Genomic DNA, 15,562 nt, shown 5'->3' on the forward strand with positions numbered 1-15,562 from the left:
AGCATTTAAAAATAACATTAATAAAGAAAAATTATGCTAATAAGATTTGTATTGGCCTTTACTGTTGTTGCTGCTTGCAGTAGGAAAAATTCGAAACTCTTGCCTGAGAGACAAGAGGCATGCCAGCCGCTTTCTTGTCCTTCCATAGCCTGGACAGGGTGGAAACAGGACAGGAGAACTCAGCTAGACAGTGACCCCTTGCTGCCAATGTCCTATTGTCCTTCAGTGTATCTTAGGGCTGCAATAAGAACTCTAATAGATTTGAAGTCAGTCGTAGCAGATGAGTAGAGCACATGCTTTTCATATAACAAGTCACAGGACCTGCCTTGAGCATTTCCACTCGAATAGCTCAGATAGCAGGGTGAGGAAAGACCTGAACCCAAAAGCTTGAAAAGAAGATGCTAGTCTTTATTGATCTAGAATAGGGTTGCCAGCCTCCAGGTGGGGACTGGAGATCTTCTGTTTTTACAACTGATCTCCAGCTGACAGAGATCAGCTCCCCTGGAGAAAATGACTGTTTGGAAGGGCGGACTCTATGGCATTGGATCATGCTGAGGCCCCTCCCCTCCCCAAACCCTGCCTTCTCCCAGCTCCACCCCCAAAGTCTCGAGGTATTTTCCAACCCAGACTTGGCAACCCTAATCTAGGAGGACTAATAGTGTAACTCAGCATAGGGCATTATTATCTTTGTTTTTCTTTTTTGCAGTTACGTACAAAACTGGAACAATGTTTTCTAGATCCTTTTGCTCTATCCAAGGAGCTATTAGATGTCTGGACAGGAAGTTCAGACTAAGTTCCCAGCAGCTGAATACCACAATTAAACTCACTGCTATTGATCCAGGTGGCAAGCAGTCCTTAAGATGGATAGCTAAGGTCCAAATTAGATGTTATGGCATCCATGGATCTGACTGATACAATTCCAAGGGCCTGATCCTGATTGGTCCCACAGCACAGCGTTACCAGGGATCTTATTTTATCTCCCCTGATGCCATGTGTGCTATTTTGGCACTTGAAGAGACACCAGGAGGGGGTGGAGACTCCTGTCTTCACTGTAAGCCCCTCCCATTTTAAATGGCTGAGTCAAGCTCTAAAATGCCATCAGTATCCACAGGTTCAGTCCATGGACACCACAATATCTAGTCTGGTTCTAAGTTGCTGGTGGTGGGATGAAAAAAACTCCAGTCTGATTCAACTCTAGTCTGGTTCTAAGTTGCTGGTGGTGGGGTGAAGAAAACCCGTCTGATTCAACTCTAGTTGGTTCTAAGTTGCTGGTGGCGGGGTGAAGAAAACTCCAGTGGCCTTAAGCAGCTCCACAATATTGCACCAGAAATTCATTATGAACTGCTGGAGAGGAGAGCTTGCTGATTTAGGGACACTGATTAATGAACTTCCACACAAGGTTCAAAACTTGCTTTGGGAGATGGTTCTACTCAGATCTCTTGCTTCACGTCCCCCACCTCCCAAATCACATCAGATTTAATTTTTGCCTTCCATACAATATAGTTGTGCGCCATCCAAACTTGTGGGCTTTCCCAAGCTCTGCTGCAATTTTATCGGAAATCGGACTTGATAGAATAGGGGTGGCCAAAGTTGCTTAATGTATGAGCCGCATAGAATAAACATCAGATGTTTGAGAGAAGGAAAGAAGGAAGGAAGGAAGGAAGGAAAGAAGGAAGGAAGGAAGGAAGGAAGGAAGGAAGGAAGGAAGGAAGGAAGGAAGGAAGGAAGGAAGGAAGGAAGGAAGGAAGGAAGGAAGGAAGGAAGGAAAACAGATGGGGAGGGAGGGGAGGTGGAAAGAAAGCAACTTTAATTTTAAATGCATTCTCCAAGCCAGCTGCTGGCTTGGTGAAATGATTTAAAGAGATAAACACCTTCCTCAAGCTAGTTGATAGAACTTTCCTAAAAGATCATACCCAAACCACACTTGGGAAACCATGGAAGGAAATGTGTGTATTTCAATATGCGTATGTGTGCATGCACACACACAGTGTCAGGGCTTCTCTCTAAGCAACCCTGGAAACTAGATTGGCATGAGTCCTGAGAATTATCTGAGATCCCTAGGTTCTCTACCACTTGGAATAACAGTTCTGAGTAGCAACAAATTCATAGTAAACCTGTTTCTATTTGGGGTGTACATATTAGGGTTTCCAGCTCTGGGGTGGGAAATATCAGTGGAAATTTGGAGGTGGAGTCTGGGGAGGGTTGGGTTTGGGGATGGGAGGGACCTTAGCAGGGTATCATGCCATTGAGCCAACCCTCCAAAGGAGCCATTTTCTCCAGGGGGAATGGATCTTGGTCCTCTGGAGATTAATTGTAATAGAGCGAGCTCTCCAGTTGCCGCCTGGGGGCTGGCAACTGTAGTGCATATAGTTCATATTTTTCCAGAGTCCAAAATTTATCCCATCCTTTTGCAATGTGAGCAATTTGGTTTTTGATGAAAAAACAATGGAGGGAGAAATGAAAGTGAAGGACTACCCACAGAAATAACAGATAACTGAGCACAATTAGTTTAGAAGAGCATGACTTTCATCTTATTACATTAAATAAGGCTGGGATAACCTGAAAGAATGCCGGGGGTGTTCAGGCTCAGCTGTTGGTTACACATTTTGGCTACATCCACACATTGAGCAGGGCACAGTCTGCTGGTATATCTTTGAGTAATGCAGTCTCTTGCATGCCAAGCTGGTCATGGTCAGCCTCTCATCGGGCAGCCTGGTCTTCCTTGCATTCCAGGAATGGGACATCTGGAATAGCGAGCTTTTCCGATGTTAGAGGCATGGTTACATTGCTACCCACAATGAGGCAACTGTTATCCAAGCCTGCTCAAAAAGGATCCATTCAGCTGCGTCACATACAGCTAGTCCCTAGGAGGCCCGGATCTCTTCTATAACCTCAAACCATTGGCCTAACCCTAACATTTGTGTCCAGGACCTGTTGAGCAGAATACGTATCAATCTGCCCCCTCTGCCTGCAAAAGTCTTCAAGGTCTCTCAATGGGTTGTATGTTGTAGCATTTTTGGGGGAGATTATCACGGATCTCCTCCAGGTTCTTGATATCGGCAAGAATCTCGGTAATGCTCCTCTCTAACATTTGGATCCGGAGTTTCTGCCGGCTGGCTGTTTCTTCCAGCTGCAACAACAATTCTTTTAACTGGTTGTTTCGTCTTCTGGCTTTAGCAAGATTCACTTCAAGCATGGTCACGCCTTGCTCGTCCACAGCCTCAGGTTGGTCTATATAAAATGGCAACAGGGGGGAAAGGACACCTGTAAGTGAAACTACCTGAAGGCACATATTCCATGGGTGCCCATTCTACTTCCATATGTAAACAAATTCTCCATGTGCAAGCCCAAATGCTCTACTGGACCACACTTATGGTTCATTCACCCTAACTAAATAATGTGTTTTACATCTGGACTTTTACTGTGTAAGAATAGCAAAAATCCAGATGTAAAGTGCATTATCTAGAGTGTGAATGCACCATTACCTCTGTTCATAAAAACTTCCATGGCATGCAAAGCTCTCAAAGTAGAGAAAAAGTAAAATTATGGCTTCTCACTTCGCCATCAGATGTACCAATTTGGTGTAGTGGTTAAGTGTGTGGACTCTTATCTGGGAGAACCAGGTTTGATTCCCCACTCCTGCACTTGCAGCTGCTGGAATGGCCTTGGGTCAGCTATAGCTCTCGCAAAGGTTGTCCTTGAAAGGGCAGCATCTGTGAGAGCCCTCTCAGTCCCACCCACCTCACAGGGTGTCTGTTGTCGGGGAAGAAGATAAAGGAGATTGTAAGTCACTCTGAGGCTCTGATTCAGAGAGAAGAGTGGGGTTTAAATCTACGGTCTTCTTCTACTACTTGCCCCCACTCACATCTATGTGACCTAGGGCCTACTTGTCTAATGCCTAATGTGTACAGTCCCAATTTCCATTCAAAATTGGGTAGTAAAGAGCACAAAGATCCACTTCAAATGAAAAAGCCATACCCAACATCTGGATGCAAAGCAGGCACAATCCCACTTTCTGCATGAAAACTGACAAATGAGGACTTGTTCTTTATAATCTGTATGTATAACACCTGTCATGTCACTCTCGTTGTGGTTCTCTCCTCTCACACGTGAGATAAATTAATTCTCATAATGATCTAAATGAACAAGTTATTTTGAGAGACTCACAGTCCACTACACAAATGTAATTAATTCATTTTAACTAATCAAGTGAACCTGAGAAAGGTTCAGAATGTAGACAGTTTAGCACTGAAGTCATTTTCAGTTTATTCCCATAGGTATGTGCGCAATTTTCCAGAACCTTCTAAATCAAAGGTGCTTTAAGTGCACACTTTGGCCATAAAATACTTCTGAGTCTACATAGGATGACGAGGATGAAATCTATAATGTCTACTAAGGTAACAAAAAAGGGGGTTGATTTTTTAGGGGAGACTCAGCAATGTGAGAGGGGTTAAGTACCCCATATCCACATATCTTCCTCGGAGCTCTTGCATCAGAGTGCCAAGAACTCTTTGTTTGTCTCACAAAATGTGTCATTCTTCCCCTTAGATCACAAGACATATCCCCACCAGGAGAACAGAGAGCAAGGAGAGATCAAGCAACTAAAAGTCAAAACATTTGGGGCTGCCAAGAGACACCACCCTCCCTCACTGCAGCCCCTTGGAACCCATCGATGGCTCAGGAGTCCAGACCAGTGTTCCCTCTAAGCTGTGTTAGTGTGAGCTAGCTCAGTTTTTTAGCCTCTGGCTCACACATTTTTGTCTTTGCTCAAGGAAGGATGGCCCCCAAGCAAACTAATTTATGCAGCAGCCAAAGTGCTTGCTCACTACTTTAATGCCAGTAGCTCACAAAGCAGATTTTTTGCTCATAACACTCCACAGCTTAGAGGGTGCATTAATCAGGACCATGTTATGTAGTGGGGAAACCTTCCCACCAATGGCATTTTCCCAAATTGAAAGTTATTATTATTATTATTATTTACTTTTGGTTCTGGTGAGTAGCTATTTGCCTCACTGGGGCAAACACACTGGCACTGTATACGAGACCAGTGGTAGCCCAACTGCAGCTTGGGAGCCACATAGGACTCTTTCACACATATTGTGTTGCTCTCAGAGCCCCCACCACATTTCTCTCTTTAAATCACTTATCTGAGCCAAGCAAGCCAGTGGCTTGGAGAATGCCTTTAAAGTTAAAATTGCTTTCTTCCTACCTCCCCCTTTCTTCCCCATCTATTTGCCTCCCTCTCTCCCCCCTCCCTGCTCTCAAACATCTGATGTCCATGTCTTACAGCTCTCAAACATCTGACATTTATTCTATGTGGCTCTTACGTTAAACAAGTTTGGCCACCTCTGTACTAAACTATATTCATCCCCTCAGGTTCTATATCAGGAAAATGGCACAATGGAGAAAGAGTCCTAATTTCCCTTTGGGATTCCATACACCTGCTTTCCAAGGAACACACCTTTTGGAGTGCTACACACAGAAATCCCAGCATTATGTTTGTTTGGGCCTCAGGCATACATCTAGACTAGAACTCCAAAGGTCTTAGCACAATTCCCAGCTAGAAAAGTTATTCATCCCTATTTGCATAGGATAGCCACAACTAAGTTGTCCTATTCTGGTTCATCTGGACTGTAAACCCAAATACAGTAAAATGGGTATCCAAGCAAGACATTGTACAGTGGAAATGCTGCATTTCTGATGCTGCCCTTTCTACACGGTGAGTACTTTAAAAGGTAAAGGGTAGTTCCCTGTGCAAACACAGAGTTGTTGCTGACCCATGAGGTGACATCACATCACAATGTTTTCTTGGCAGACTTTTTACGAAGTGGTTTGCCACTGCGCTCCCCAGTCATCTACACTTTCCCCCCAGCAAGCTGGATACTAATTTTACCAACCTCGGAAGGATGGAAGGCTGAGTCAACCTTGAGCCAGCTATCTGCACCCAGCTTCCACCAGGATCAAACTCAGGTCGTGAGCAGAGCTTGGACTGCAGTACTGCAGCTTACCACTCTGCGCCACGGGGCTCCTGTAATGAGTACTTAGCTGACCATTAAGTGCTTTGCCAGTCAACGAATAGAAGAAATTGAGCTGTTGACAGGACAGCGAGTTAAAAAGGCCTAATCAGTTGTCTTTTAAATTGATGAACTGGCTAATTGATTTGTTTAAATATTATCAGATTAATTAATCGGTAACATATCAAGGCTTCATTAGAATACCATTTTTTGAGCTATCACAAGCCATATAAAGGCCACTCCTGTTTCTTTTTCATTCCCTATCATGACAACATGCAAAAACTCAAAACAACCTTTAAGAAAGCCACTCCTTAATGCTCAGACTAATATTTGTCCTTATGGATTAAGAACCACTTCCTACTGATAAGTCAATGGTGCTGTATTTTTAAAGCCCTTTTTACAACCCTTGGAAGGTCAATCTGAAGACCAAAAGACCTTTTCATTATTAGCCTCAAATAAGAGTGAAACCATTGAATCTGTAGCAAAATTCTTTCCCCAGGCTTCCAAGAGGAGATGTTCTTTTTGAGCATGGACTCTGTTGTTATCCATATGGTGTTGCTTTGTTATGCTAATAAAGGTTTTGTGATGTGATAAATCAATGGAAGTACTAGGCAGTTAATCGAGTGATGAAGCCAAAGAATGGTTGTGGCTTTCATCACAAAAAAGCCTCTCCTCTTACCCATCAGGCGCAGAACATCTTCCAAATCACTCAGCACCCCTCGGACAGCTCCCCCAGCACTTGCCGCATCTGCTTTTGCTCTCTGGGACATCTGAACAGCCTTGGGAAGGGACAATAATCACAAATATTAGTGTCTTTCCCCCAGAATCCCTTTGATAAAAAGGCAGAAGAGTTACAAAACTCACTTCCGGTGCCATGGAGGCATCCATGTCCACCTCCAGCTCCTTTCTTTGCAACGCGCTTTCTGCTTCCCGCGCCTCTCTCTGCAAAGACATTATTCCTTTCTCCAGGGCTAAGACTCCATCTGCTGTCCTGTTGGCTTCCAAGGCCAGCCTTCCTATTTCCTGGAGAAGCAAAAACAAAAAAAAACAATGGGAGGAAATATTCATGAGTCAGGAAGATCCATAGCAATGAAAATCAAGAAAGGCATTACGAGTATCTGAAACAACAGATTTGTGGCTTCATTTGTGAAATCACTCAGCAAACGTTCAGGCTTCAACAAATCACAAAAATCCAGCTGGAGAGATCAAAAGTGAAAGTAAGTGAAAGATACTGATGGAAATATCTCCTTTGATGGGTCCCACTAGATTCCCAGTGTTTCCATCAATCAGACCAATTTCCCACTCGCCTTACACTGCTCTCACACTCCTCTTCTCAGTGGGGCTTCCATCTGATTTCACACTATCTGCCCTGGGGCTGTAACTAGCGTCGCCTTTTTTTGCGCAGCAAACAGAAACCTCTAAAAACCAGTTTCTGTTTGCTGCATGAAAAAGGCAGAGCTAGTTGCAGCCCGGGGCAGATAGTGTGAAATCGGATGGAAGCCCCACTGAGAAGAGGAGCGTGAGAGCAGCATAAGGCGAGTGGGAAATCAGTCTCAGTTTCATGTTTCCATTGCAGCCTCAACAAAGCCCCCCAGCTTCAACTCTGACCAGATGCCATAGAGTACATATGTAAACATGTATAGAGTCAAGTGAATGCTTGAGCCCTTGACAAATTTGAGCCCAGACCTAGAAAAAGAGTGACAATATATTTTAGTCCACACCAGGGCTTTTTTTTTGTAGCAGGAACTCCTTTCCATACAGCCCTGATGTAGCCAATCCTTCTGGATCTTACAGTAGGCCCTGTAAGAAGAGCCCTGTAAGTTCTTGGTCGATTGGCTACATCAGGGCTGTGTGGCCTAATATGCAAAGGAGTTCCTGCTACAAAAAAAGCCCTGCTAGTCCACACTGTTCTGAGTAACACACTGTGAACCAATCGGAGCCTCCAGGATGGAGAAGGACGCAAGTTCAAATTTAAGAGAAAACAAACCTGTGCGGCTGGCCAGCCATGACTTCCCTCCCACCTGCCCAGGACTCCCATCAGTACAATTTCGTCCATTCCCACATACCTGATCAATGCCGACAGCAATCTCCTTTGCCTCCCCAGCCATTCTTCGGGCTTCCTCTGCTTCTGTAACAGCAGTGCCCAGCGCCTCTTCTGCACGCCTGGTCTTCTCATTGGCCCTGGTGACCATGTTGCTTATGAGAGGAAGTTTCCGCATGGCCTCTTCTGCTTCCCTTTGCTTGTCACCTACCTTCAGATTAAACTCTGCAAACCAAAAGGGGTGGGGGGAGAGAAACCTATCTGAGTAAAGAGCCTGCTGAATGGAGACAACATTCCTATTTGTGCTAGCAAAAGGAGGCAAAGAAAAACCTTGAGCCAAAAGCACTGAACTGGATGAAAACAGGCTGCAGCTTTATTGAATAACTGGGTTTCATCCGTTTAGTGAAGATGGCTGAGTAGAACTAGGAAAGTGCAGGTCAGAACCAAGGGTAGTTAAGATGGTCCAGATTCAGCCCAGGATGACTGCTCCCTACAGTACTACATGAAGACTGCTCCCTGCAGTAGCAACAGCAGTGATGATAGGAGGAGGAGGATTTGGTTTTATACCCTGCCCTTCACTACCTGAAGAAGTCTCACAGTGGTTTACTTTCTTTCCTCTCCACACAACAGGCACCTTGTAATGCAGGTGGGGCTGAAAGAGTTCTGGGAGAACTATAACTGACCCAAGGTCATCCAGATGGCTTTATGTGCAGGAGTGGGGAATCAAACCCAGTTCTCCAGATTAGAGTCCACCACTCTTAACCACTACACCAAAGCGCTGCAGGAACCACTCAGTTCAGGCCTAGCTAGCAACACCAACAGTAGATGTCTGCTCACTCGTTGCCAACATCTATCACTACTGCCACTGATCAGGCCAGAGGTAAGTGGTACCTGCGGTACAGGCAGAACCACTGGGCTTGGCTCCGCTTGCTCTTGGCTGCCTATTGGTTCCCCACAGCAATAGCCCACTGGGAACTTTCTCTGTAAGTTAAATGGCCGGTACACCCATGTTCAGCAGCTGCTGCTCTCGGCTATCAACCTGAAGCTGACTGACTAATTAATTGTACCCTCCCACAAAGCCCAACAGACCCTCAGGGTAGCTTACCACTAGGGTTGCCAAGTCCCCACTGGTAGCAGGGCATTCCCCATTGCCAGTGGGTGCTTCATGCCACTGCTCAACAGGTGGTGGGTGGAAAATGAGCTGGAAAGATGGAGGCATGCCAACTCACTGACATCACTCCCTGTGCCCTGGAAGTGACAGCAATTCATTGCCAAGGACCTCTTTAAATTACTGGTGAGGCCCTTCCCAATGATTGTCAGCCTTGTGCTGGCAGCCTACCATGACCAACAGGCCAGTATCATCAAATGAAAACACAGTATGAAAAGATTTGAATGTAAAAATTAACTTGGTGACAACAATCAAAATTCAGATCTATCTGTAAACATCTGAAATACACTTACAGCAGCAGATCAAATAGTGCATTACTCAATTAATGTTCTTGAGTCAACAACTTCTTACTATGGAAACATATCACTCTGTGCACGCATTAGTGCATGATTCCAGAAACACACAAGCACTTATATGTGCACCTACATCAAAACTACAAGCCCTGTCAAACCCCAAAGATCAAAATGTAGGATGTATATGACCGTTGATTTGGATAGATGCCTGTTTGCAAATCTTTTCCTGATCTACATGATTTCAATTGCAACATTTTCTTGACAGAGAATTAGATCTTGTTTTTGTTAAGTGCTGGGTGTGAACCCTATCTGTTGTTTCAAGCCTTGCCCCTCATGGAACTCACCAGGCGAGAGCACATTTGCAACAGACATCAAATGCACCGGGTTTTTTAAGCCACTCACCCCTCAGGTTCTTCAAGATGCCATCAACTTCCTCTAAAGAGACATTGCCAGCACTCAGTGCCTTCTGGGCTGTACTCTTGGCAAGGTTGGCACGGGACAACAGTTGGACTGCTGCCTGCAATGGTAGGAGAACAAAAGAACACACATAACCCAGAGCATGAAAACACAGGCCCAACTCCCAGAACTCACAGGCAACCAGTTCTGCTATACAGAGGATCATCTGTATCCAGGGGCTAAGAACAAAAACTCTGAGGACTCAGTACCATCTACAGATCCAAGCCTGAATCATATGGGTGGAACAAACAGCAGGGTACCCACAATGCACATGATACAATGCCCTTGTGGCTGTCACATGACCTTGGAGTACCATGCTCCCCAGAAGCAAAGGGGGGCTGCACTCTGACTGTGGCCACAGTATACATGGACAAGAGGGTTCTGCGTCCCACCCAGGTTGTTTTTGTAAACTGAAACAGCTCCAGGAAGCTGGTATTTGCTCTGCTGAGAATCCTTGTGAGTAATAAGGATTGCACATAAGCTTCCCAGCAGAGGAAATAGCCATTTCCATTCACAAAAGCAGCACGAGGGAAAGGCTGCCATTGCCTCAATCAGAACACAGCCTCCCTGGCCCTGGGAAGCATGGAGCTCTCAATGTTTATCTAGTACAAAGTCCATGAGGATTTTGTATCCTGCAGTTCAGTCCATAAGCTACTTCATGGAGCCAATACAGACTCGACCTCATTCAAGATATTTAGAGGGCTCTTAGAGGGGTATGTTTCTAGTCTTCACCCCTAAAAATATGTGCAACTACCTTCAGCTTAGAAATACATGAACAACTGACTGAAGGGGGCCTTTCTGAATGGGTCAGGCGGTGACAGATCCCACCTCCACTGCCTACCAGCACTTTCCAGGTGATTAATATGGATTCACTTTACCAGTCTGTCATCTTGTCCTTTCTGCATGAGCTCTTTGGTCTCTTCTTCTTTGCTGCCCATGTTGCTTTGCATCTGCTTATATTCCGCCAGGTAAATTTCCACCAGGCCTGCTAAAGAGTCTGCCTTCTGTCGGAGCTGCTTGGCTTCCTCCTAAGATGTTAAAATGGGAAAACTCATGACTTTGCTTAATGTCACTCCTGCAGGTCCCAAGAACTGGTCTTTTCTATGATTTATTTCATTTATTTACTGCATTTATATCCTGCCTTTTTGCCCTAATCAGGGCCACCAACACAGCTCACAGATGAGAAATATACATCATAAAAACATTTTCTTCAAAACTAGGAAAACCAAACCAAAACTCATAGTTAAAACAAGTAAAACCAATGTTAAAACTCAGCATTAAAACAAGTAAAACCAAAGCTAAAAGACACATCCGAAGTGCCAAGTGAAACAAAAAAAAGGTCTTCACCCACTAGCGGAAGATGACAACAGAATGGGACAGACAAGTCTCCCTGGGGAAAGAGTTCTTGAGTTTGGTGCCAAGACCAAGAAGGCCCTCTCCTGGGGTGCCACCCATCCACCCACCTACCCTATCTCAGAAGGCAAGTGCACCAGAAACTGGGCCTCAAAAGTTATAGTGATGTATAATGGTGTATATCAAAAGATACAGAGGACTATAGTGGTCAAGTAGGTTTCTACTGCCATATTTCTCATTTCTAAGGTCCACCTGATGGAAACTGGAACTCATTTATTTCAAAAGTGTCAAAAGGCCATTTTTAGGGAAGCATGACCCTTGAAACAATATTAGGTCAGATTAAGGAACACACAGCACACAGGACAGAAATTTTTCATAGTGGTGGTGATTGTGTTTAGAGGGGAAGAGAGAAACTGTCGAGCAATAATGCAATTAAAAATACATTCTCCCCTTATTTAGCAAATTGGCTGCACCCTTTGTGGCTTCCTTTTCTGTTAAAAATAAGAACATAAGAAAAGCCATGTTGGATCAGGCCAATGGCCCATCCAGTCCAACACTCTGTGCCACACAGAGGCCCAAATATATATATTGCTCAGCAATTTCATCGAATGCCCACGAGTTCTTGTATTGTGAGAAAGGGAGAAAAGAACTTCTTTCTCTACTTTCTCCATCCCATGCATTATCTTGTAAACCTCTATCATGTCACCCCGCAGTCGACGTTTCTCCAAGCTGAAGAGCCCGAAGCATTTTAACCTTTCTTCCAAACCTTTAATCATTCTAGTTATCCTTTTCTGGACTTTTTCCAATGCTATAATATCCTTTTTGAGGTACGGTGACCAGAATTGCACACAGTATTCCAAATGAGACCACACCATCGATTTATACAGGAGCATTATGATACTGGCTGATTTGTTCTCAATTCCCTTCCTAATAATTCCCAGCATGGCATTGGCCTTTTTTATTGCAATCGCACGCTGCCTTGACATTTTCAGTGAATTATCTACCATAACCCCAAGATCTCTCTCTTGGTCAGTCTCTGCCAGTTCACACCCCATCAACTTGTATTTGTAGCTGGGATTCTTGACCCCAATGTGCATTACTTTGCACTTGGCCACATTAATAATAATAATAATAATAATAATAATAATAATAATAATAATAATAATAATAATAATAATAATAATAATAATAATAATAATAATAATAATAAATTTTATTTCTATCCCGCCCTCCCCGCCTAGGCGGCTCAGGGCGGCTAACAACATTTCAAACAATTAACATAGATAGATAAAACTTTAAATTTAACAATTAAAATTTTTAAACATAAAAACCAGTCAATTAAATTAAAATACATAGTTCAAATTGTATTAATTGTATCTGGCAGCAATAAAATTGTTTGGCGCTGGTTCTGCCAGTTTAAGTGGTTCCATGATCGTATTATGGATGGCGGCTCTTTATTCCAAGCAACTCAGCAGTTGGTATCAGTATAGGCTTGTCTGAAAAGGGCGGTCTTGCAAGCCCTGCGGAACTGGTCAAGGTTCCGCAGGGCCCGCACTTCCTCCGGAAGCTGGTTCCACAGTGCAGGAGCCGCAGCTGAAAAGGCCCGTGTTCTGGTATTTTTAAGTTTGACCTCTCTCGGCCCAGGGATGGTCATTTTGTTTTTACCCACTGACCTCAGTTCCTTCTGGGGTTCATGTGGGGAGAGACGGTCCCTTAGGTAGGCTGGTCCTCGGCCATATAGGGCTTTAAAGGTAATAACCAACACTTTGTACTGGACTCGGTAGGTAATTGGCAGCCAGTGCAGTTCGCGCAGCCCCGGCCGTATGTGCTCCCATTTCGAGAGCCCCAATAGTAGCCTGGCCGACGCGTTCTGCACCGGCTGCAGCTTCCGGGTCCAGCACAGAGGTAGCCCCAAGTAGAGGGCATTACAGTAGTCCAATCTTGAGGTGACCGTTGCATGGAACACTGTTGCGAGGTCGCGACGTTCCAGAAAGGGGGCCAACTGCCTCGCCCACTTCAGGTGGAAGAATGCTGACTTGGCAGTGGCTGCTGTCTGGGCCTCCATTGATAATGAAGGCTCCAGTAAAACGCCCAAACTCTTTACCTGGCGCGCTGGTTTCAATGGTGTGCCGTCGAAGGTTGGGAGAGCTATTTCCCCTCCTAGAGGGCCGCGACCCACACAAAGGACCTCTGTCTTCGCTGGGTTCAGCTTCAGCCCGCTCAATCTGAGCCACGTCGCTACAGCCTGCAAAGCCCGATCCAGGTTCCCTGGGGCAGAGCCGGGCCATCCGTCCATTAGCAGATAGAGCTGGGTGTCATCTGCGTATTGATAGCAACCCAGCCCAAACCTCCGGACAATCTGGGCAAGGGGGCGCATATAAATGTTAAACAGCATTGGGGAGAGAACTGCTCCCTGAGGCACCCCACAATCGAGTGTGTGCCTGTGGGATCACTCACCCCCAATAGCCACCCTTTGTCCCCGACCAGAGAGGAAGGAGGAAAGCCATTGTAAGGCCAACCCCCCCAACCCCTATGTCAGCGAGGCGGCGCTTTAGCAACTGATGGTCGACTGTGTCAAATGCCGCCGACAGGTCTAGTAACATCAGTACCGCAGTGCCGCCCCGATCCAGTTGTCGCTGAAGGTCATCTACCAAGGCGACCAGCACCGTCTCCGTCCCATGGCCCGGTTGGAACCCAGACTGGCACGGGTCAAGAACGGAAGCGTCATCTAGGAACCTCTATAGCTGCAACGCCACTGCCCTCTCAATAATTTTACCTAAAAATGGTAAATTAGACACCGGACGGTAGTTTGCCAATTCGGCCGGGTCTGCTGTACATTTTTTTTAAGAGAGGGCGAACCAACGCCTCCTTCAAAGGCGTTGGGAAACGCCCCTCTGTGAGGGATCTATTTATGATGTCCCGTAAAGGACATCTAAGCTCCCTCTGGCAAGATTTAATCAGCCAAGAGGGGCAGGGATCCAAATCGCATGTTGTTGGGCGAGCAGCGGAGAGGATCCCATCGACTTCCTCCAGGTTGAGTGGGTCGAAGTGATCCAGCACCAAATCCGAAGACAGGCACGGAGCCTCAATTTCGCTCACTGTATCCAAGGTGGTAGGCAGGTCTTGGCGGAGCAATGAGATTTTATCTGCAAAGTATTTCGCAAATGCCTCACAGCCAATCTCCAATTCTCTAATGTTTGGTTTGCCTTGTGGCAATGTTATAAGGTCCCCAATTATTCTAAACAATTGTGCTGGGCGCGAGTTTGCAGATGCAATCTTGGCTGCAAAGTAATCTTTCTTTGCAGCCTTGACTGCCATCTCATAAGACTTCATAAACGTTCTGTAGGATGTTCTCATTGCTTCGTCCCGAGTATGTCTCCACTGCCTCTCTAGTCATCTGAGCCCTTGTTTCAGCTGGCACAATTCCAAGGTGTACCATGGGGCCAGCCTCATACGAGGGCACAGAGGGCGCCGGGGTGCTATTTCGTTGATGGCCCTGGTTAGCCGGTCTTGCCAGGTCTCCACAAGGCCATCGAGGGAATTGCTAGTGGGCCAAGGATCCCTCAGGGCCGTTTGGAACCGTTCCGGGTCCATCAGGCTCTGGGGGCGAGCCAAAATAGGCTCTCTGCCCATACAGGGTTGGGGTGGCGTCCCCACATGGGCCTTAAGGGCTAGGTGATCCGACCATGGTACCGCTTCTACCGCGATATCGTTCACCGAGATCCCGGACGCAAAGATCAGGTCTAATGTGTGCCCGGCCTGGTGCGTGGGAGTCATAACAAATTGAGAGAGCCCCAGTGTCGCCATGGAAGACACTAGGTCCATCGCCTGAGTGGAGGCCGTGTCGTCCGCATGGACGTTGAAGTCACCCAGGACCATAAGCCCCGGGAACCTCAATGCCCAGCCCGCCACTGCCTCCAATAGTGATGGTAAGGCGCTGGCTGGTGCGTTAGGCGGACGGTACACCAGCCAGACTGCCAACCCCTCTCCGACATCCCACACCAGACCGGCACATTCAATACCATCAATCTTTGGGTCCGGGAGGGCCCGAAAGGAGTAACCCTCCCGTATGAGTAACGCCACTCCTCCCCCCCCGCCCACTGATCCGTGATTGGTGAAAGACCGAGTATCCTGGGGGGGGGGCCATTTGGGAGAGAGCTACTGTCTCCCCGTCCCTCGCCCAGGTCTCGGTCACACAAGCCAGGTCCACGTCCTGCTGGAGCAGAAACTCCCTCAG

At 46.1% G+C, this 15,562-nt stretch overlaps 1 protein-coding gene across 1 annotated transcript in view; it reads right to left on the minus strand.

The window, feature by feature from the left end:
• Positions 1-2,508: 2,508 nt before the first annotated feature.
• The window catches only part of LAMC2 (laminin subunit gamma 2), an 83,256-nt gene continuing 70,202 nt past the window's right edge, over positions 2,509-15,562 (minus strand). Inside the window, exons 18-23 of the mRNA XM_060232416.1 lie at positions 10,851-11,000; positions 9,919-10,033; positions 8,081-8,280; positions 6,879-7,037; positions 6,694-6,793; positions 2,509-3,231 (exon numbers count right to left, since the gene is read on the minus strand). Of these exons, the coding sequence (XP_060088399.1) occupies positions 2,981-3,231; positions 6,694-6,793; positions 6,879-7,037; positions 8,081-8,280; positions 9,919-10,033; positions 10,851-11,000 (975 nt within the window). The 3' untranslated portion in view covers positions 2,509-2,980. The remainder of the gene's footprint in view (positions 3,232-6,693; positions 6,794-6,878; positions 7,038-8,080; positions 8,281-9,918; positions 10,034-10,850; positions 11,001-15,562) is intronic.

Source organism: Heteronotia binoei, chromosome 2, assembly GCF_032191835.1.
Source record: "Heteronotia binoei isolate CCM8104 ecotype False Entrance Well chromosome 2, APGP_CSIRO_Hbin_v1, whole genome shotgun sequence".
Taxonomy (NCBI): domain Eukaryota; kingdom Metazoa; phylum Chordata; class Lepidosauria; order Squamata; family Gekkonidae; genus Heteronotia; species Heteronotia binoei.